Source organism: Leptosomus discolor, chromosome 5 (assembly GCF_034619465.1).
Source record: "Leptosomus discolor isolate bLepDis1 chromosome 5, bLepDis1.hap2, whole genome shotgun sequence".
NCBI classification, from domain to species: Eukaryota; Metazoa; Chordata; class Aves; order Leptosomiformes; family Leptosomidae; genus Leptosomus; species Leptosomus discolor.
The window spans coordinates 53865373-53890069 of record NC_141395.1 but is presented as its reverse complement, the minus strand read 5'-3'; the positions used below and the strand labels follow the sequence as shown (position 1 = coordinate 53890069).

At 35.9% G+C, this 24697-nt stretch overlaps 1 protein-coding gene across 2 annotated transcripts in view; it reads left to right on the top strand.

Moving 5' to 3' along the window:
• MMP16 (matrix metallopeptidase 16) overlaps positions 1-24697 on the top strand; it is a 191870-nt gene that overhangs the window by 74972 nt on the left and 92201 nt on the right. Inside the window, exons 2-3 of one of the 2 annotated variants that reach the window (XM_086465304.1) lie at positions 16783-16931; positions 22245-22259. In XM_086465304.1, coding sequence (XP_086321430.1) covers positions 16783-16931; positions 22245-22259 — 164 coding nt within the window. The remainder of the gene's footprint in view (positions 1-16782; positions 16932-22244; positions 22260-24697) is intronic. The other variant, XM_086465305.1, reaches the window with a different exon arrangement.

Below are 24697 nucleotides of genomic sequence, written 5' to 3'. Positions count from 1 at the left end.
ATTTCAGACCTCAGTAGCAGGCTTTTGATCTATTTCTCTCAGATTCTTTTTCCTACAAAGCAGTTCAGTGCTTGCTAAACCCACATGAATATTTTCCAGTTCCTTCCAACCCCAGGCTGCTCTAGATTAGTCTCTCTGAAGACCTATGTCCTGTTATTTGTCAGTCCCTGCTGCTTTTTTTCATTAAGGCTTCTGCACTGTTCCCTGGAGGCATCAACTGCCAGACCTCCCAAACTCTTGTGATGCATATCGTTTAAACATACAGCTTTCACTTACAGTAAGCATTACCTCTTTGCTGTCACAACCACATGTTTTGCAGGGCTGAGATGAGTTGAATAGTCACAAAAGAAAGACTAATGATTTCTAGATCATGATATGCAAAAATGCAAGTCTAATAGCTACTGCCGTGGTGATTGTACAAGTATCTCATCACATCTTCATGAAGAATTATTATCTCCAAGAAGATTGTTAACTCTAGGAGGAAAATAATGTGAGACCTGTTCTCATAGAAGACTGTTGATCATCCTGCTCTCATAGCAAAGGTCATAGGACTTCCCTGAGCTATTTCTGCTTTGAAATAAAGCACATCCATTAGGGAAAAGACAATCCATCCTGGTTTTCAACTTGCCAGTGAAAAGAATATTTCTTAAAACTGAAACTTATTCCATTAGCTACTTCCCCTTACAAGACTTTTTCCCACAGATTTTGTTGATGAGATTTTTGCATTTATTTTGAGAGAGAGAAGGAGAGGTTATTTGCTGAGTGCTATAGTACAGCTTTCAGAATGCGTGGATTGGAGTGAATTGTCAATTTATTGAGGGTGGCAGGTGAAATTCAGTGCTGATAAGGTAATGCATACTAGAGGGGATAATTTGAATTTCTCATGCATGTTGCAGGTTTCTAAATTAATTTTAGTCACTGAAGGAAGACTTGGGCAGTGTTTTGGACAACACAACAGCAAAAACAGCTGCTTGATGTGCTACAAAAGGAAAATGCTGAGACATTTAGAAACAATTTAAAAATTCTGCAATATTTTAATATTAAGCTAATCTGTTACTATTTTCTTACATAGTCTGTTAGGTTCTGACAACTTCATCTCAGGAAGTGATTCATTAAGAAAAGACAATTCTAGAAAAGGGTGAGGAGAAATTTGGGTAAGAGAATGCCTTTTTGTGTCTGTATTGATATTGTTTCATTTGAGGAGGATAAATAGGACCAGCCTTAAGAATAAGAAAAGCTAAACTGATTTCTCCTATTTATCTTTTCAAAAATTAATGTGGATAAGTTAAAGTGGACAGTAAACTTTGATGAGAAAACTGCCCTTTGGAAAAACAACCTTTAATTGATGGGTTGAAAACAATTTTACCCCAATAGACAGATTAGTCTGTAGTTGTCCAATAGGAGGTTTTTACTAAAGCAGGAGATGAAGCACCATTGAGACAATCCGTTGTGGAATTTCCCATTTTTGGTCCCGTACTTAGTTTCCAATCACTTATTGTGTTTATCAGTTTATGTGCTAGGGATAATGATCCTGGCATCCATGAGTACATACAATCAGTTAAGAGCTTTTGACGTTATCAGATCCTTCAGCTTTAGTTTGCTTTTAGATCATCTGCAAAACTTACCCAATGTTGAAGCAAGACTGCATTTCTGCTCTAGAAGGGAGGAAGGGAAAGGAAGAGGAACTAGGATCAATTAATTAAATTTGGTGAATCTAAAAATGACACTTGCTAAAGACTCTTATTTCATTAGCATACCTCACTTTTTGGCAGTAGGGCTATGTGATCGTATCTCTCTTTTTACTCATAAAACTGAATGAGGAGAAAACTTCAATTTTGCACATGGCAACATTAGGTTTCTAAGAGTTATAATGCTGAACTTCATGGAAGACACATGAGATGCTTCAATGACTATAGGTACCTTAACAACTAATAGAAAGTTGGTTATAGTTTCTGTTAAGGTAATATGTTAGGGTCTTCAAATCTATATCTGACTATTAAGTGCTTGGTAACTTTGAAGATCTGTCCTTCAATAGTTGTAAGATAGAAGAACTTTCTTCAAGTTTGCATCACGTTGCAAATTTGGTCTCCATCACTGTTTCTTCAGACTTGTTGCTATGAAGAGAAAGAAAAGTCACTGCCACTCTTTGAGCCTTCATTTGCATCCCTGTGTTTGCTGCAGGTTGTTTTCTCAGTTATATGATTCCTCACAGCTTTCACTCTCTAGGAGCTTCTTGTTAAAGTCTTGTTCATATCTCTGCTACTCCTTATATGATCATCAAAAAGCAGCATGAGCACTTCAAGTACTCTTCTGTAGATTTGGGAATTCACCTTTGCACCAGTTTCTGTTCAGATAATGGCTACATTATTAAATCCACTATTAAACTGAAAAAGACTTGAGTCCTAATGGTATATTTAAAATGCCTTTAAAAATAACCAGTTGGATTGTTGAGTTAGAAAGCTATTATTGTATCTCATGCAGCATTCCGAAATTAAAAGGTAACACAAGGAATTTCTACTTTTTAGTGAGATGTAATTCTCATTGTGAAAAAAGGATGGGTAACTTTATCACTTTTCTCAAACTGGATATTCCTTAGATTGGGAGAAATCAAATTTCACTTTTTGTGAAAAATTGCTTGCAGAAAAAAAAGTATGTGGCAAGCATGTATTAAAAAAAATTGAACCTTAGAATAGATAAGATGAAGGTCAATGGCACAATTTAAAGGTAAGAAGGTGGTGCTTGATAAAAATGAGATTTATAGTGCAGATGTTTGTCATACAGAGAGCATCTTCAAACTGTGCAAAAGCATACTGTTAGCTCTTACCTGTAGGAAGTCAAAAAACATTGCCAAGTGTCTAAAATGAGCTCTAGCTTAGCTGTCATACAGAAAATAATACAGCAAAATGAGAGTACTACTTCCATGATATCCATCACCTATTGGAAGATCTCAGTTGGAAATGTTTTGTTTGTCTATTCTGTTTTGGGATAGGGTGGACTAGAACAACGTATCCTAACAAGTTAATGCCATGTCAATCATGATTTGTATTTTTTTGTTCATTATGCATGGATCACTGAGGTACCTTAATCTGGAGAAGAGCTTAATGTTTGCAAAATGCAGGGCTTCATTGAATTCCTAACCATGTTTTCTCTTTTTTTTTTCTTCTTTTTTTTTTTTTAAGTATAGCAAAACTTATACTATTCCTTTTTCCTAAGGTTTCTTCCTCCTTCGTGATAGGAGATGAGAAATCAAATATTCAGTTTGTCCGTTAACAATTGCTAACTCAATCACTATACTAAAACATTTTTTTCTGTTTCTTAGACCAAAACAGAGAAAAATGCATAATTTTTCTCTTAAGCATATGTATACATGCACAGATAAACAGTTTATAACACCCTTGGCTTTAATCCATGCAAAAGCTGTTCTTATTTGTGGTTTGAACCAACATAAAAATGTACAAGTTCTTTTGGAAATTCGGATTTAGTTGCTGAATTGGATAATACCGGGTCTAATTTTCCCTCTAGTTTATAATAGACCAAGTCTAAAATACTTACATTAAACTGAAGACAAATGAACATTAAATGAAGTGCTGCTTGGGATACTTAATCATTAGGTTCACAGGATTAGCATACTAATGACATTGCTATGAGAATACACAACTTATGAATTGTAAATGAAATTTCTAAAATGTACTGTTACTTGTTTTGCATATTATCCTTCTTAATTGCGTGGAAGACCACATGCCTCAGAAGAAAAGAAAACAGAAAAGCACGCACATATAATTTTCCCTGGCCTTTTCTGCTGTTTTGATTCTATCTGCATATTTGAGTTAGAAAAACTATATATTTATACAAGAAAACCTGTACAATGTCTGAGCTTTATAAATGTTACCAGTGATGAGTGTAAGGAAATTATTTTCTTTTAGCAACTTATTTTTTTAATATATGTAGAAGTATAGATAAATCCTAATCTTGCTGTTGATTGACAGGGGCACTGAATTCTGCCAGGTACTGAGTGCTCCAAGCAGCCATCTGAACCTATGGCTGTTGAGAGTATTAAGGAATTCACAGCACCAAGTCCTAATTAAGCAAAGCTGAAATTGTTCTATTACATTTTAAAATTGCAGTACACATGACCGTAGCCCATAGGGGAGCTAATAAAAGATAATCCCGTGGTTTGCTTTAAAGCAATTACTGTATGTCCCTTTCTGCCTGCAGGAATCACCTTGTAGCATCCCTCACTTGCATCAATCCACCACTTCCCTTTCCCCCCTTCTATTTTTGTAAGCCTGCCCTTTTAACAAAAATAGAGTTTAGAGGATGACATAGAAAGGAGAGTTGCAGATGTAATGAAATATATGCAGTCTTTCTGCTGCTTACAGAAGGTTTACAAACAGCTGTTGAGTTAGTGTACTGCAAACAGAATAGACTTAAATGAAGCATCAGGATTTTTTTATCTTTATGAAGGTAGGAAGCTAATACAGTTGGCCTGAGTTGGTCATATTCTGCCACTAATCTACACAGAGATGGTTTCAAGGAAAGGGAATGTTTTACTTCAGGATTAATATGTCTATTATAGCAAGCAAGACAGCTTCTGCTGCACTTTCTGTTTTTTTTCTTCACCTTAACACCCATGGCAGGAGTCAATTGTGATGGATTCCGTGGTGATTTGAAGCAAGAATAGTGTCTTACCTGTACCAAATTCACCTTTTCTTGCTACTTAAGATTTGAACTCTGTACAGAAAAGTTACTGCATTCACCTATTCTGATCCATGCTAAAACAGAATTTATTAAAGGTATGGGATCACTGTGAAGAGGATTTAAAGAAAAAAAAAAAGGTAAAAATGTTTAACCAGTATTGTTTGTTACCTCTTCAGCTGTAGGGCACTGCCTGGTTCTGTTTAAACCATATGTACAAGAGGAAAATAAGACAGGTGTAATTTGCATAAATTATCAGAGAGACTCATTAGAAGCAAGCATGTAAAAATGGAAGCTCTAAATTCTGATTGATCCTTGCCCTCCCTGTGGCAGAGTCATCTCCCATGGGCATTTTCTGAAGAAGGGTTGGAAATGGAAGTGGGAAACATTACTTACAGATCAATATCCCATGGAAATTCCTCTATTGGACTAGCATTTTCAAAACTGGGGAGTAAGTCAGAAACTCAAAGAGAATGGGGCGGAGGATGAGCTGGTTTCTGTACTGCCTTTTCCTTTTCATCCTTACATCTTCCGATCAGATAAAGTTACTGTGTAGCTGAATAGATTGTCTTCATTGCAAAACAAGAAGAGAGTGGCTGAATTAAGCTGTTGCCCATCTTCCTTCCAACTGAATGCATTGCTCCAAAGAAATCATGTATTTTGGGGACTTTACTTCCTTTCTTCTCTATTAGCTCCCATGCCTTCTCGCAGAAGTTACAAGGTTTTTCTTTCAAATGATGTTGTGTTGTAGTGTTTACTTTCTGTTGTTGTTTTGATTCTGCTGTGTGGAGCAAATAAAGTAATTTGGGAAACACACTATTACCTTTTCTGTTCATTGCATTCTCTTCCTGGGAAGTGACAAATTGATACTATCTGTAGATTTTACGTACTTATAAAATCCATGTCCATCTTCTGTCTACAGATTTCTGCAGGAAAGAATGAATCAGCTTCAAAGAGCTATTATAGTACTGAAGATATCTCAAATCTTGTACCAGATTGATTGTAAAAATGAAGGTTTTCTAAAATATGGAATGATATCCAGCAAGGAAGTGTAGCATCTTAAATTTTGTATCCTATATATCTGACTTTGAAAAGCAGAAGACAGAAAAAGAATATTTTCAATTTAAAAGTGAGTTTAGTATCAATTTATATTTAAAATCTCTTTTCACCATAAGAAGCAAACATTCTGTACCATAAAAGCTTGTATTGCAAATAGTAGTGACATCATCAATTGCTGAAAAGACAAATCGTAGAAAGAAAAAATGTAAAAGTAACATTCATCAAAATAATGGAACTATCTGATTCAGTTTAATACCTCCTGTTTCCACTGAAGGCAACTTTGCTGTTGATTTTAACTTAGCCAGTTGTTTTTTTACAGACAGAGGCTTTCAAATACTTAATGTGCAGTACAGTATGAATTTACATGCAATCTTATCTGTAAAGGTATAGTAAAAAGCCCTATGAAGTATAAATCCACAAAACATGCAATGTGTTGTTGCATTTCTAGTCTTTTGCTTTAATGCAATTTTAGTTTAATCCATGATATGAGAATATTCACAATATTGATATCTACACAGGAAATATTTGCATAGATATTTAATGGATGTGTTTATGATTCAAAATATTATGCTTCTTGCTTCTATAAAATGGGAAAAAAAACTATTATAATGAAGAAAATTTAAGGGAGATGGAGAAAAAAAAAAAGTTTGACCCAGTCATATTTCCTATAGATGTTTAACTTGCAGTTCATCTGCTTCACTGATGTAAACTTGGAACTGCATAAACTATAATAGTAACATTATTTTATCTAATGGATTCAAATACCAAGTGTCAGATATGGTTTGAATAATCATTTCCCCAAAGGAACTTCGTAGCTCGACATTTTGATTTTATTACAAGCTTTTTTAAAGTAGCACACCACCATCTGTTGGTACATTGTGTATTTATGTATTTCCTACGTAAAGGTCTTAGAACAAAGTTTTAGTACTTTTATTGAGATAATTTGAAACAACCTCTTGGGACATATAAAAAGGAGCAGTAAGGATTAATGTATTTTTGGTTAATACACTGTTGGTATATTTTATTTTATTTTTTTTTTTACCTGGCAGCAAGTAATTTATGATTGTGCCATAGAAGACATAACAAATAAAAATGATTTTTTACATTCTTATAGTAGTATACATTTTCTATTCATCTGATGTAACTGCTGCTGCTTATGATTTTATAGTCTATGAGGAAAATTCCTATATTACTGTTAAATTTTAGTGATATGAATGCTTCTCTTGAAGTACATGTTTGACTGCAATGATACTCTCAGAGCCTGAAAACATCTGTGACCCTTTCCAGCCAGTGCTAACTGCTTTGAGACTTTGCTGCTTGTAGGATGGCAATGGAAGCAGTGAAGCAGTCGTTATGAATTCATGATTAAATGTGTGTGAGGGAAGTCAGGCCTTTCTCATGTGGAGTTTAAAACAGAAGAAACAAAAGTCTAAGCAAGAGCTAAGCTGTAGGATCTAAGCAGCAACACCCTGGTTGGTGTTCCTTGGTTGCTTTTAGAAATAGTGAAATAGAATAAACAATTCTACACTAAAATGCTATGACAGTAAAGACGGACAGAATAATGCCAGCAATTTATAGATGTAATAGACAAAAATAATCAGCTTGCAGGTGAGTTATTGCAAAGTTATAGGGAAAAAAGATGCTGCTACCAAGGCAATGACAAGGTGGGGTAATCTTCTAGAGAGTGAAGGAGTCACTTTGAACTCTTGCCTTCCTTGATACATCACCAAATGACAGTTGCATTTATATCGTGTTTTATATGTTCCAAGCCTTCTCTGGATTCTTGCAGTGCTGTACTGAGGCAAGTTCAGAGGCATCACTCCTTCTTATTTTCACTACCATGAATTTCCCAGGAATGCCTAATGGGCCTGTGGCTCTAGCCTCATCATTGGGTTTGATATATGCAAATCACCTTGATCTCTGCAGTTACATATAGCAAGCTGTAGAAAGCAGTAAAAGAAAGAGAAAGACCTAAACCCAGCAAAGATCAAGGATATTGCAGGTAGGAAGACATGAGTAACCTCTCAGAAGATACACAGAGAGAGAAAGAGGCAAAGAAATGTATGAGATTCGACAAATAAAGTTAGTCTTACAGGGACTGGAGGTTGTGGAATCTTGTGGGCAATCTTCATACCTCACAATATGATGTTTGTCAAAGAAGTAGACCACAATTCTTGCAAAATGTGTACCAGAAACCAGGCTCCTTATCTATCAGGCAAAGAGTTGCAAAATTGGACCCAAGTTCTTCCTTAGTTTGAGATTCATAAACAAAATGTTTTATTGCATAGGTGTTGTAGAAAGAGAGCGCTGTGGAGAACTAACTTCCTGGGACTTATTTTCATCTTTGAACATAAGGACTTTTTTCCTAATCTTGCAACACTCTGCTACATAGGTTATCTCCAAGACTGTCTCCTCAATTTTTTTTCAATGACTGTGGATGACTACTGAGAATTACTCGTTTTTTCTACTTTATTTTTTTTAAAAGATTAAGTTACTCCACACCACTTGTACGTAGGGGTTTTCAGTCTCTCCTTCCTATAGACTGTTTCTTCATTTCACATTGAACTAGATAGTGCCTATTTCTGATGGAATTGACTCTCATTCTTAGTTTGTTCAGAGTAACACAATGAGACTCTCTTGCTTCTTGTAGCAAACCTTCTGACTTCTACTGCATAAACACTTATAATTGGTGTTGTTCCTGTGTTCATATTTCCCAATTCTCTGCCAGTCCTTTTTTTTGTCTTCATGTTAGGAGCAGTGTCAATGCCTTATAGGCCAAAGGTAAGAGGGTCCATGAGACATGGCGGCTGTTTAGGAATTAAGTATGTAGGCATGTTTTTCCTCCTAGATAACTACTGTTCTTTAAGTCTTGGAGATCTTAGAATGACACTGGGTACAAGTATGTGAGTTATAATACCAAATGAAGTCTCCACTTCTCCATGACGAGAGTGTCTGTCTAAGAAAATCAGTGACTATAAACATAATTTGTAAGGACTACATGCTTAGCCAAAGTTAGCAGTCTTCTGTTTCAAACCAAAGTTTTGCAATGGAGTCAACTGAACATTCTGTTAGAATTGCTAATTTAAATCAGCCAGCCTCAGAACACATTCCTGTATGCACCCATGCACCTTTCTCTGTGGAAGCTAAAATATACATTCATTTCAGTTTGAGAGTAGTGTGCACAGTAAAAGAAACTATTGTTTTGTTTGACCATAAGAATTAGTCTGGAGTAATTTTAGAGTAATTATTGCAACAGAACTTGGGGTAAAAAACTATAAAAATATCAGTACTGACTTAACTGGATTTCTAATCCTCAGGGACTTTTCCATGGTTTGAGCCAGTATGAAGAGGATTCTACAAGTCTTCAGATTATTGCAGTTTTGGGAGCTCCAGTCTAGAATCACAGAATCACACAGAATGGGTGAGGTTGGAGGGGACCTTTGGAGATCATCTGGTCCAACGCACTGCTCAAGCAGGACCATCCAGAGCAAGCTGCCCAGGACCATGTCCACATGGCTTTTGAGTATCTCCAAGACTCCAGGAACGGAGACTCTGTGATGTCTCTGGACAACCTGTGCCAGTGTTTGACCAACCTCACAGTGAAAAAGGGTTTCCTTATGTTGAGAGGGAACCTCTCATGTTTCAGTTTGTGCCCATTGCCACTGGTGCTGTCACTGGGCGCTGCTGAAAAAAGCACAGCTCCATCTTCTCTACTCTCTGATCTCCCCAGAGCCTTCTCTTCTCTAGGCTGAACAGTCCCAGCTCTTTCAGTCTTTCCTCATAGGAGAAATGCTCCAATCCCTTAATCATCTTCATGGCCCCAGAAGTTTGGGTTTTTTTTTTTTTTCTTCTGAAGCAGTCATGATTTATCTGGCCAGATTATTCAACACAGCTTCCTTATCCCTGCAGAGCACTTCATATTTTCTTAGAAGCTATAGAAATTCTAGAAAGATATAAGGACAGTATTGCCTAGCATGCAGTCTATGATAAAGTGTTTACATCTACTAGAACTGTTAGTCTGATTTGTGGAAGTGTTTGCACTGGTTTGGGTCCCTGCCAGACTACTCTGGAGATTTCTGGAGAAAATCTCCCTGAGCAGCTAATGAATAAAGTCTACATTCTGCAATCAGTTATAAATGTGCATACTGTTACAGGGAATGCTCAAGGTACAAAGAGTTTCCAGGGCAAGGATTTGTGTCATAGTTGTTACAACACTAATGCACTCTTGGTACAGACGCTTAGTAGAAGTAGTGAATGAACAATGTAACTCCTGCTTTTGGAGATGGCTAGTGTCTGATCCCTGTTCCAAGTGTATTTCAGAGTCGCTCAAGCACAATGTTACATGCGGATCCCACATCTGACACTTACAGATAGGTCCCCATCTGCCTGGGATCTGCAAATGACTCTGTCCTGGTGCTTATGGCTGCTCTTTTATGCCTTCCACTCCTGCTGCTCTCAAGTAACAGGGTTTTTTCCATGTACAAGTATGGCAGTAAAGCAAAGAATTTAGAATATTTAAACCAAACTTGAATTTATAAATGAGAGGACATCCAGAAACAATTCTGAATACATTTTACCTTTATACTTTTGCCACTCCTTGGACTCTGAGTTCAGTTTAAATCACTAACCAGGTAGAGCTTCTGGCCTTGGGCTGCAGTCTTGATTCTTGCAATGGAATTACTTCTCTTCGGGAAGAGGATTTCCCTTTTAAAATATCTTAGTCACCGTACACTTGCATGGGGAAATTCCAGACTATACCCTGTCTCCTGACTTTATGTAGAAAGAGACATATAATATCATGTATTGGTAAATCTGGTTTTGTACTGTCTGAGACCTATATAATAGGAAAGTTCTGTTTCACATCCATTTTGAGGAGTAAAGCAGAAAAAAACTATAACCATACACATACTAGAACAGTGGAGATGCTCAACTAATTTTGAACTATCTAGCTGCAACAACACTGAACTTAGTGAGACCTAATTTATCCCATTGTTTGGCTCACTGTGATCTCAACTCTGCTACTTCCAGTACTGCATCTAAGTATTTAGTATAGTGCAGTCCGCAACCTAGACATCCCACAGACTTTTGTGAATTATTAAGTCCTTCTTACTCATTCTGTAATCCACAATAGAGATTACCACTGTTAATGTGTCTAAGACTATGCCAACACCACATCTAAATTGGTTTTTGGGGGGTTGCCACAGTAATTCACAGGAAAAGAAGCTGGTCACTTTCTAGTTTAGGCCATTGGAGAACTAAATTTTGCAAGCTGATATTTTGACTTTTTCTTTTTGGCATGTTTGTAATAACAAACAAGATAGTTGCTTGGTCTGAAGATGATTCCTTCTGTTTAAGATCTTTTCCACCCTGCTATACAATTTCCAAGAAGTGGATTTGTTTGTAAGCTTCAAGCCATTACAGACTAATGTATTCAGAACATGCAGGATCTTTTTTAGCTGTTAAGGGTTAGTTATCTCAAATTACAACCACAGGCAGCAAACCAATCATAACCATTAAACTATTAAATTATCTGTCATAATTCTTATTCTTATTCTGTAGACATTTCTGATAGACTAGATTAGACTTTCCTGGACTATATGTTCTTGTTACATGCTTTTTTTGGAAGTATTTTTCTCACTAGATAGATACCATATACAATATATCCATTCTGTAAATTTACATCAGTGTCTTCTGTTAAAAAGAGAAAACATCACCAATGAGGAACTGGTGGCATTAGAGATATGAACTAGGAAAAACAGCAGAAGATTCCCTGTAAAGCTTTGTGTAAACACTTCTGTCTACCTCTGTCTATATGGCTATCAAGTTGTCATGAAAAGTCAGTATTCTGCAACAGTTAGGTCTGCAGTTAAAACAAACCATTAGCCATGATTAATTGGCTTAAATGGAGAAATGACCTGGTCTGTGGATACTAATTCTGGAGTTAGCTTATTGTCCATACCATAGTAAAAGCCTTCAATCTCTTTTCAAAATGACATCAGCACTGGAACTGCTAAATCCTGTGGTGTCAGTGTAAGTCAGATTCTTAAATGTATGCTTTTTCAAAATACCAATCTCCTGGATTACTCAGACGTTTTAAATTATTTCACTTATAGTGTATTTGGTGCAAGTGTATCAAAAAAACCCCAAAGTCAAAATATTTTGAAATTATGAAATGTCACAGTTTTACTCAGTACAGATAGGAATTTTGTTTGCATGACAAAATCTAAAAAAGGAACATGAATACATGAATAATAATGATATGCAGCTGCGCTACTGAAGGTGTTTATGAAATTGTTTTGATCCATGCTTTATTAGACTGATTTACTAAGCTTTCACGTTCATAGAACGTAATTGTACTTTAGCTTATACTATGTATTGTCATTCAGGAACGTTAATATTTTGTTGATAAGTTCTCTTCTATCATCTTAGAAATCAGTAGGCTCTCTGAAACTCTGATTATCTTCATAATATTCTTGCCTAATCTTTAATGATGATATATTGGTTTTCTTTGTTCTCAGTAACAGTTTGGTGTCCATATACTGTTTTTAAGAGCACTCTTCAAAACTAGCAAAGATCTGAATGATTGAAATCCATTGGTGTATTTAATACACTTTAAGTTAGCACATGCTTTATCCTTTAGAGGAGACAAACATACAGCTATGTGACAAAGTGCTATCTATTCCATAGCCAGATGGTCTGTATGACATAGCTTCCAGTCAATGACATCCAAGATCTGAAAGGTGATACAGCTTGTGTGCTGAGCACTTACAGGTTCCATGTACTCCTGCAGAAGTAGCAGGTCACCAACAAACTCCTAGCAACTCTACAGCTTTCATCACCAATGGATTCTGTTTATCTTTTTCCTTACAATTATGAAAAGAAAAGGTGGAATTACGCTGAAGGAATTTTTCTGGTGGAAAAACTGTGTGTAAAGCATAGTTTTATCATTTAAAAATGTATAGATGGGACATAAGCCTTGAAAGCCGATTAGTGACAAAAAATATTTTTAGGCTAATTTTATTCCTGGGTGTTTTTTTTGTTCGTTCTTTTCCAAAATTAAGTGTTTGAGTGTCCATGTTCTTCTGAATTACTCCTAACACTTCAGCTAAACTCCAGTGTTTGTTAATAGGCTAACAATGGGAACTGACATACAAATCTACTGCAAGCAGATGGTTAATAAAGATAGATTTTTAGCTTCTGATTTCCTGGAGGTTAATGTGGACAATGAAATAAGATTAAACAAAAGAGGTTTCTTTAGTTTATTTAAAATGGTTAGAAAGAGTGGCTCACATAAGAGAGCTCAAATACATGAAAGGCTGCTGAAGGGGAAAAGAATAATTGATTCCCCTCACCCATAGCAGGCGAAATGAGACATTAGAGGCTTAAATTATAGTGAGGGAGATTCAACTCTAAGACAAACTTCAGAGCAGTAGGATAGTAAAGTCCTGTAATAGAGAGGGAAGTGGTGGAGCCCATTGTCTTCCAGCTGTGTTTTTCTGTAGTTACCATGAAAGATTACCATGGCTTCCATTTTGCTGCAGGACAAGAAAGTCCTGCCCAAAAACTTCACTTGAAGTAGTAGTATTTTATCTTCCTAAACTATATGAAGGAATAGGACATATCACGGATTTTGGAATCTGTGCAAAGGGTCTCTCTGTTGGCATTCCAGACATTACATGTTAGATGGATCTACTTCACTATTTCCTTGTTCCAAGACAGATGAGTTCCTCAGGATGACAGATGTCTCACCAACACTGCATTGTCATTGCTGAAGTGCATTAAGGCAGAGAGACGTCTAATTTCAGTAGAGGGGAAAATTCTTGTGGTCATAATTTCTTTAAAATGCTGCCTCAAAAATACAAGGATGTGAGGAAATTGTTTTCCATTGTTCCCCTGCTGTCTCTGCCTCATTCTGTTTCTTTTCCTCTTTGTTGTTTTGCCCACCTCTATATTTTGGTCTTCATTTTAAAGTTAAGCTTCTCCTCCCTAGTTCCCAGCATTTGGACTATGTACAATAGAATCAGAGGGGCATATTTCAGGTATCTGACAGCATGAGCCAAGGTCCTTCAAAATTTGTTTAATAGAAGACTAAGGAATCTGAGGAATACAACAGGAACTAGATTTGATGTCACTTATTTTTTTTCCATGATCCTTTCTCACGGGGAAAAAACACTAGTTGGCTACTAGCTCTCAAGCATTCACCAGTTATTAGTCTTGGAGGTTAATTTGTCTGAATTTTCAGGAAAAAAAACTTGCTTTCAGAGTGTCACCTGACTTTCTGGTATGTTGACTGTGTCTTCTGCTTGCTATTCTGAAGGCTGAGGGAAGACCCAGATGGTCTACCTCCTTTGTTCAGTGATAGAGACTATCAGGCATCCTATATTTAACTTGTATTTAAGTCTTTTTAGAAGGGGAAAGGCTACACTGTCCTCTCCTGCTGTTTCTGAGCCACGTCTCTTTTCTGTGTCTGCCGTGGCACTCAGCTAGATCCAGTTTGTCCTCTCTGCTCCACTTCTCCCATAAGCAGTACATTCCAGGCTATTCTTACTGTCTTTCTATAGCTTTCCTAATTTAGCTTTCCTAATTCAGATACCTGAAGGTTTAGTGCCTGGTAATTTTAGTTACTTGTAACCCCATACCTCTGTCTCTTCAGTTATGCCACAGTGAGAAAGGTTTTGAGTGGTAATAGGTGGCCTCACAAGCCTATCAAGCAATTTGTGTGCCCTTAGCACCTGACAGAGAGCTTCATGAAAAGCCCTGCTCTGTGTCTGCATACCAAATTCATGCTAAGGCAGCAAGAAGGTGGCATTGTTTGAGACAAGTGACATGCTGCTCAGAATTAATTTTGTTCCCTGACTGATCATTTGTTTTAATATCACTGATTTGAGAAGGGTAAGCTCAAAATAACCCCATTCTTAAATATACTCATTGTAATGTGTAATATGAATGAAATGTAAATTCAAAAGGACACTACATGCTACATTGAAATCAACCCGCTCTGTGTCAAACTTATTTCTTACTGCCATGGTCTTGTTTCCACCTATTGCATTGCTCTTGCTAACCTTCCAGGTCTAGCTGTGCCTTTCAGAACCAATAATGGAAGGAAAAACAGACTTCCTGTGCAAAGCGACACATAAACTAAATTATTTGTGTGACGATCCAAATCTGGCACAAACGTAGCATTCACAAGTTCACTCTTGAAGCTGAGAAGTACAAGAAGTGAGGACTGTGTAAAGCTGGATGTAGGTACTGATTGTAGCAATTCATTTATACTGGAAATAAGAGCATCTTCCTATCTACAATATTTTGTTCTCATTCCGAACGCCTCCTGTATATAGAGATAGTGTGAAGGTGAAAGAGGTTAGGGTGGGACTTAATCCTATCTGTACTGTATCTCCCTGTTGTGTGGAGCTCACAAACTGTGTTGAGGTGGTGTCTGAACTGCACTGTGGGAAGTTAAACCTGTTTAAATTAGAAATATCTGAACTCATAACCTGAAGGTTTCCCCTGTCTTTTGTGACAGTTTTATCTTTTATTTACACTGAGCCAACGTTCACCTATAATACATGTTCAGTGTTAGTAAAGTGAATGACAACAATGAGTTCATCCATCTTGTGGGTCTTCACTGTGTCCATAAAAGAGGAATGCACCACTAACATGGTTAACCTGCTACGGAACTGAGTTGGGTAGACTCTGCAAGCTAAACTTAAGGCTGAAAATTGCTGACTGCACGGTTTGGTGTTAGGCCATGTTTAAACAATATGTATAAACAGATAAAAACCCCGGAAGTGTTGTATGAGGCAGACAGAGCCCACAACACACTGCAAGGACAGAGTGGGTGGATAGCATTCATTAATGTAATGATTCAGAATCCGTGAACTGGGATGTGATATGTTTGCAGGAGGTGGCTGAACCAATTTTTTATTTGTTTATCCATTCATTTTTTTTTTAAAGAACAGAGGATCAGATTTATGGAGTCACAAGTACTGTGTTACTGAAGAGAGTGAAGCTGCAGCAATACAATTTAACTGTGTCTTGTAGATTGGCAATATATGTTACCTTTAATTCAAGTGAGTAGTTCCAGTCCTTGGATAAAAGGCTCAGACATTTCTAAAGATATATCAGAGATCTTATTGCCTCAAAAGTCTTACATTGTGCTTTGTATAGGGTAGATTTTCAGAATGCTTAGAAACATTAAGATAATCACAGCTACTTGCTTATGAAACATTGCCTCAAGAGGACAGAATGTTTCAGAGGGTTTTTCCAGGTGTTCTGAATATACTGGCTTTAATCCATAAAGCTTTTAGTTATTTGGACCATTCTTTCTCCCTCTCACTTCTACACAATTAAGAGCATAAACATTTGGCATTAATCCATCTCAATTTAAAAAGAAAGATCCTCTTATCAGGGAGTTTCCTGTAAGTGGGGACAGACTCTGCTACTTCACTGTCTCCTGGCCACCTGCTTTGCCTACAAGTACATGATTTTGCTGTTCTTGGAAAGCTGAATGTCTACCCTCTCTTTCATGTTTTTTGAGAGATGATAACAATATAGTGTAACTGTGTGAGAGCTATTGTGGATTTATTATTATAGTTGGTGAATATTATTATCTACCATGTGGGCAGTCAATTATATGTGGCATATATTGTAGATTTTATATTTTATCTGCTTAAAAAATTTCTTGAAGTGCCTAGAGCCAGGGTTAGATGCTTAAGTTGTAACTTCAAATAAATAAATACATTAAATAAATAATTGAAGAAGGCAGTTTCAGATAATAAAGAGAGCTGGCTCCTGGGTAGAAAACACTGTAAGTCTTAACCCAACAGAATCTTTAATAAAGGAGATGAAATAAAAGCCCCAACGAATTTCTTCTCTGAAAACCAAACCAAACAAAACCTCAATCCAAACTAACAGGATTTATGCTTGGTGAATTAGAGGCTTCTTTATATACGGTACAAAACTAATTACTAGGCAGCATTTTATTTACCTCTAATTTCTATTTAATAGCCACTGCACTTGTCATTGCAGGTATGGTTACAAAAGTATGGCTACCTTCCACCAACTGACCCCCGAATGTCGGTGTTGCGCTCTGCAGAAACCATGCAATCAGCTATAGCTGCCATGCAGCAATTCTATGGCATTAATATGACAGGAAAAGTGGACAGGAACACAATTGAGTAAGTAACCAGTACTGAACTGCTCTTGACTTTTCTGTTTCAAGCAGGGTAAAATAGATCTGGAAAAACTTTACAACACTTGAAGCAGGGTGACGGGGAAATCCAAATAGTGCTGCAGCTTCAGGTGGGGAGTTTTCTCTCTCTCCTTCCCTTTGGTTTGTTTTTTTTTTTCCTTCTTCTGTATATCATGGTAGCAGGAAGTCACCTGCCTAACTGATGTCTGCCTTTGGGCATATGATTGTAAAGAAAATTTTCCAGGGTTAACTAAAGAAAGGGACAAAAGTTTATCAACATGGAAGTGGAGTAACCTATTCAAAACCGGCAAGAATTCATTAAATGTTTCACAGTGGAAAGATTCTTTTCTTACTGGAAAATCTTTGATATAATTTTCCTTATCCTCATTGAAAATAATTTTAGCACACTCCACTGGCCCATTCATTTAATGGTTTTGAGTAACAAAGGACCAGGTGTGGTCATTTTAACATGCAGTAGAATTGAATGTTTTACATGCCCTTTGCAATTCTAAAATTGTGTAAGGCCAGCAGCGTCTGATTTTACTGACAAAGTGAACACAGGGAAACTTTGGGAAACAAAGCTATTAAAAGACACATCCAAACAACTCTATACTATGCCAAGTTTAAAAAATGTTCCAGGAAAATGCCAAAAAAAATAAAAAAAGAAAAGAAAAAAAGAAAAGAGTATTAGTACACAATTAAGAAAACTTATCTGGCATTATGATTTGAAGTCCATGTTGGACTCATTGCAGTTAAAATGCAATGAAGATTATCTTGTGATTTCAGAAAAAGTTACTTTGCTTGAAAAGCAAACAATAAGAAAATAGTACTGTCACTACATATCCAACATTTACTTTATTGAATTATGTTTCTACTACTTCTCTAAAATGCCTTTTAGGGGAGAAAAAATAATCTTCCTTTGTTACCCATTTACCAGCCCCAGCCCGATATATAATCTTTGGTATTCTTTTTCGGTAAAGCAGCTGACCTGAATGATTTTTCTGTCATTTAGAGTTTAGGGAAGAGACTACCCAAAATGCTGGCAGGATTGGAAAAATCGTTTTATTCCACTGGCACATGCATTATTGCATTGAAAAGCAATAAAGCAAAGCAGATTTTAGGGCTGCCCTAAGGGGAGGTGAGATGATCACACATCCCTCAGTTTAGGAATTTAAAGGACCTTAGAACAAGCAGTGCAGTAGCAGTAAACACTTTGTGAGAGAGCCATGCTCGAAAGTACGTTTATGATCCAGTCTGCAGGGTCGAGAGACTAGACTCTTTATACAGCTTCAGCGATTGATCCTTGAGGGGAGAGTGCTGCTATACCACACACTAGTAACCTTTTAAAGACACATTAGTGGCAGCTTTGTAAGAAGCAATATATTTCACTAAAAGCAAAATAACCTGTTCATAGTTAGCAGTCCAGACAAGATAGAAAGTGGTAAGCTAAGGAAAAGTGGAGACCATCTTTTAGTTTAGAGTGTCAGCTAACAAGTTGAAAAAAAAACCAAACCTGACAAAAATATATCCTTTAATTGCTAAGCAAAGTGGTTTATGTTTGCTAAATTGGGCTTGTTAGCCAGCGTGTCGGCAAGGTCGTCTTCACTTCTTCTGCTATGTAAAAGGCAAAGGAATCCTTCTATGCAGCAGCCCAAAAAATTAATTTTACAATCTGGTGGATATTGAGTCTTCCAAACCTTTTGATGCATTATTTTATTCTACACAGAAAGATGTATTAAAGCATGGTAATTCTTAGGCACATAATTCTTATCGTGCTCGATGTATTCTACTAATTAAACATTTGGAGTTGCATTGTGAGTCAAGTTGGGAACAGAACTGATTCTTAAAGACTTGTCACATTTGCATTGGTGTTGAGAAAAAAAATAAACTCGTTAACTAAACTTGCCTCAAGTTCTCATCAATTAACACCACTGAATATTCTTGGGAAATATGACTATATAACAAAGGATTTTTTTTTAAATTGTTCGGTTTTGGCAGTATTTTGTAAATGTATGAAATAATTTTCCCTTTCATCTACACAGAGAGTACAGGTACTCTCTTTTGGCCAGAAATATGTGACAGTTTACCATTTGTTTCTCTGTGATTAATATGTTATAGTCACATACAATGCTGGGATTACAAAACAAAGAGTACAGCAGGAACTTCATAAAAATAATATGTTCTCATCTTGTGTATGAGAATTTATCTGTCTCTCTAGTGTGTCTTGAGAAGAGATTACAATGTGCCTCTTCATCTTCAGAAGGACAAACAATTGAAAGTTATATTAGTAACTTGATAGGAGCCAACTTTGGGGACATTAGCAGAGAAATGTCCTACAGCAGCATCATCAAAAGTCTTCTGGGGAGATTTTATTGCTCTGAAGGAAAGATAATCCCTCAATAAGTATTTTGGTATGCCTAAATATGAACAGTGTTCATCTTCCCCTGCTACTCACCATTCACTTGTTTTTGCTATATTTTTAAATTTGTTTCCCAAGTGGCTTGAAAAGCATGAATGCACGCTTATTGCTGGGGATAAGGAAGAGTGAGTGGTAGAAAGAGACAACATTATAATGGCATAAAAACATGAGGAACATTCTGAATACAAGTATCATGACAATGGCAAACTCAATGTAAATAGTGTCTGACTTTTGAATGGGGTGCCACAGTATTTTCTGTGGTTCATTTATATATTACCAAACAGAGTAAATGATTTAAAAAGGAGACTTCTGAAAATGGACCCACTGTTGGCATCCTGATCTTTCACATCCCTAAGCCAAACATGCTAAGTAGTAAAAGACAGTTGTCTTTTCTTAAAATTTCTATACATGTTTATTTCCAAAACATGTTTTGCAGTTAAGAAGTACATTACAAACTTATTGGTATACAGATAGAATGGTTGTGTATAGTATGCTGTCTAAATACAATAGTAACAAGGCATTAATTTTATTTTAATGTTATCCTTTATAAATAAATGGCAAATGTGCTTATTTTAATTCTCAGATGAGCTGCTAACCGAGTTTACTTCAAGGTTCATAATTAAGACATAATCATATTTATGTGTGATCTCTGCTGTTTATATCTAAATTATCAGTCACAGAGTAAGAGTGAACGGTAAATTTTCAGCTGTTTAAATGGACTCAGTGGTCTAATTTATTAGTAAATGTTTTCATACAAAAGCTATACATAAAGTCTTATACCCCCAGCAAACATGGAATGAGAAGCCTTGCAGACAAATCATCATCAGTAACAGGGCTGAAATACAGTATTTTACATCACTCTGACTGCTTCCTATTGCTTACAGGAGTGTTAGTAAAGTCCTGTGATAGAGTATGGTAGGGAAGAGTAAAGACATTTAGAAAACATATCTTGTCTCTCCTCTCAAGAAGTTTAAGGGTACCATTCACTACATTTATTAAATAAATGTCTATAGCTTTTCCTGCCACTAAGTCAAGTTTGACCCTCCCTTTTATTTTCCTTCTTTGCTTTAACTCTGTCAAAAAAAAAACCACCACCCCCACCCCCCAAAAAAAAAACCCAAACAAACAAGCAAAAACCCAAAACCACCACCGCCAAAAACATCATACAGCCTAAGCAGCAGTTTTGATTCAGGATAAATGGGGGACGTGTTTAACTGAAGGTAGGTTTTTTAATGTTTTGATTCTGCACTAGGCCAAAACTTTTTCCTGAAGGCTTACGAAGGTGAGGAGACAGAGAAAGATTCTTCCTTTTAACCTCCGAAGAACAAAATATGGTTAGGCAAATTGAGTTATGAGAAATTCAGTTTCAGCTCTTGCTCTACTGGAAGAGTCTTGCTACATTTTTTTAATTTTAATCTTTTCAGATTTTCTGTGAGTTTAAAATGTTTTGGTTTTCTTAACGTGTATAGCTCCTCAAGATTCAAACTAATGGAGCTAAGAGAGGAATTTTATGTGACATAGGCTACAGATAGAGTACATTAGTCACAATTAATCCTCTTTATTGAGTACTCATAAAATATTAATTTTGAGGGGGGTTTTTAATATCTTTTTGCGTAAAAGATTTCTACAAGTTCAGAAACAAACAGATGAGAGGCAAAGTCATTACCACTATACACCTTTTTTAAATGAAAACCAATTATTTCAAAAAAAGCCCTTGATCATATTTGTTAAAATGAGCTATATTTGGAAAAAAATATAAATTAATGTGTTATTTTTCAATTCACCCTCAGATGGATGAGCATGTTACACACTAAGTATCCCCAAATGTCATGAGCATTAATGATTACTACTGACAGAAGTCTTCCTCCCAGTCAGTGTAAGAATAATTACTGTTTAAAAAAAAATGTAACATACTGAAAAAAAAAAAAAGGAAAATTTATGTGCCAGAAGTTGTTAAGATTTTGCCTCGTTTCTGTGCTAGAAAATACTGAGCTCCAATACTAACCATGTAATAATTTATTTAAAATTCTGACTGCTAAACTTAGTTCAGCTAAGATGGAGGTGACAGATTTGGTCGTAGTCCAACTCTTCAGCTGCAAATTGCATCTTTCCTTAAATTTCACATAAAGACAATTTCCTGAAAGCTAGTGAACCACTTGTGCAAAGGCTTCCATTTGATTTACATTGGGATTGTGAACCACAGTCTCAATCCTCATGTAAGAACAGAAGGAACATTAATGGACCAGACAGCACAACAACATGGAACATTCCCGACCCATCCAAACCAGTAAGGATACAAGCATAATGTTCTTGATACGTACATACCACTTCAAAATCAATGCAAGAATAAATTGTGACTGTTTGAATTTCATAACGTGTTATTTTGGGCTATGTTTTGTTTTGCTAAAAATGAATTGTCAGTAGTTCTGGTAAGATAATACAGTGTTGAATGCTACCTACTCTTCTTGACTTTTGGTATTAAATCTTAAGTGTAAAACACTTTATGCTAACATTATTTTCTGTAAGGGTATTGAACCTTTGACATAATTGGAGAAATTATTTCAATAACAGCTTTTAAGATCAATTTTTAAATTCACAACTTGGAATATTTACCCTTAGCTGCCCCTGGCTTGCCAGTGAGTGAACCCTATTATTAAAATATGTCTTCATCAGTTAAGCTAAATAATTTAAACTTTTTTTTTTTTTTTGAGTGGGGGAGGCCTAATTCAACTGATTTAAAGTCATTACCCTTGAAACAATACAACTGTAAGTGATATATTATATATTTTATACAAGACCCTGACATTTTTGTACAGTGTTTCTAACAAAATATAAGTTATTTGGTTTTATTTTGTTCCTTGCTTCTTTCTTTTGATGTAGTGATATCACCTTAAGGTGAGAACACTAATCTTTTGTTATGTATATGTCTTTTTCTGCAATGTGTGTGTGCAGTTTCAACAGCATAATTTAAATATACTGTCATTAAAATGCATGGTGGGTGACTGCATGCTGATCTAACATGCACTGTGAGAAAGTATTATTGACGTGTCTAAAAGTTTTCTGAGGTCTGAGCCAATTTTAGTCTCATTTCCTGAAGTGTAAATATGATATCATTTTAATAATAAAAATAGAACTGTCCTTTGGTCTGTAACTAAGATCTGCTTCTTTCCTTCATTTTCTTTATTATTAGAGCAAATTAAACTTTCCAATAATAGTGCATCCCAGAAATCTCTAATGCCTGCTTTCTTGAATTGACACTTCTTTAAAAACAGCAGGAACCTGAAGTAAAGTTGCAGAGTGTTTCAGCAAATACTGATGGGGTAGAGTTTTAGAGGTTTTTCAGTATTGTCTTTGCAGACACTAGGGAAAGAAGATTGTCTTCCTTACAAATACAAAAAATAATCAACTGGTTTATGTGCCATGCATGCTTTGTAATTATTCTGACTAGAAATTAAAGCAAATCTTTCTGTGTTTCTTATTTGAGACAGGTAGTTACGAAATCATTGTCTTCAGTTCAGGCAGTCAAATTCGTAAGTGTTGACTTCCTCACTTGTACCACTTGATGGATATGTCACCCATCAAAGTCTTTGCAGGCACTTCTATAGTCTTTAGCAGTGCAAGTGGGATGCAGTGCCACCTTGGTACTATCACTAAAATTTTGTATTTTCTCACAGGCTGGTGAGCTTAACTCCTACTTATGCATTTAAGCAATAGTTTGCTATAGATCCATAGCTACAGTGTATATGAAGTATTATAAGTCTGTTTGTACTTTTAAACCTCTTCACATGGATTTACGAAAATGAGTGGGGCTGATTTTGACTGGATCAGAGCATCTCTAAAAATTCATTCAGTATGCAATATGGTTTTGTATTAATAGGTATAAGACTTACAATGCATGTCTCATTCCTTGAGTACAGAACTGAAAAATCAATATATTTCATTGGGTTGTGTAGTTTTTTATACACACACACTACTCCTTTTTACTGCAAATATTCCATGTTTCCTTTTGGACAAAACAAGATGGTTTTAGTCATTTTGAATATATTCAACTAAGAATATCTACTAGATAATATGAAAGATCATTGACTGGTTGTTTTTTGAGGTTTTGTTACCTGTGTATGTTTTAAAAGGAGTCTATGTTGTGAGATGACATTTCAAATAACTTTTCTTTTATCCAGTCATACACACATACAGCTGCTCTGTGTATATTTATTTATGAAACAATGCTTAAATGCCAGTTTAATGGTCACAAATTCATTCATGCAAGCCTGAAGGTAGGGTATGACTATTCTTGTGTTAAATGCCATCAGAAAACTATAACATTTACATTAGTAATTATTTAGCACGATAGAAATAAAGTTAAATGAACTGGAAAAGTAACAGAGGAGACTTGTCTTTTACTTATGCAGTGAATGTCGTTAATCTGACTATCATCCTGATGGCAAATTATTCTGCAGGTATTCAGCTCATATAAAATAATGACTTCAGCTGAGTTTTGTTCACTTTTACTCAAACTAAATAATCCCTTACACTGCAAGTGAGATACAGTTAAATGATACTGCTGTTGAACTCGTGCTTTTGAATGATATATCATCCTAATTTTGACATATTTGGAATGCTGACGAATTTGAAGTTTTTGAAATGTTGGGAAACATTTAAACATTGAAGGCCACTGCAAAATTTGAGCATTTCTGTGGAGAGCCTGGTGCTGCTGCAATGGTCATTTTTGTTGGTGGTGATTTAGACCTTTTCAGCTTGATTTTGTGCAGAGCATTAAATATTCTTAAGCAGAATTCTTGAGTTAAATATCTCCACTAGAAGCTTACAGTTTCAATGAGATACTCTTTATTATACGGAAAGAGAGTAAGAAAGAAGAACTTAATAGTATAAAGTTCGCAGTTTCAGTATTTGGAATTAAAAAAAAGACATATTAGCAGTTGACTGGACTCTTTGATTAAAAGAACTTGAGGCTTGTTTAAGTCTTATGACAATGAGACAAAAGAGAAGGATCACAGGATACAAAAAATACTTTAGGAACTAGTGATTTGACTAAGACTTTGTGTATATACTTTAACCTCACCTTCAGCAAGCAATACAGATCATAATTACCTTGAATGAATCAGAATAAATTATTGGCTGTGAATGACTTGTCCAGTTGTGAAGTCTTTGTTCAGAGGTTGGAGCAAAAGAAAACTGGGAAAAATAACAGCAAATAAATTGTTTTCTGAGTGTCATAGGATGCAATATAGTTCCACAATCTATACATCTGGTAACAAGATAAATGTTCCTTTTGTTAGTCATTGTTGCATATAGACACAAAATTGATAATATTG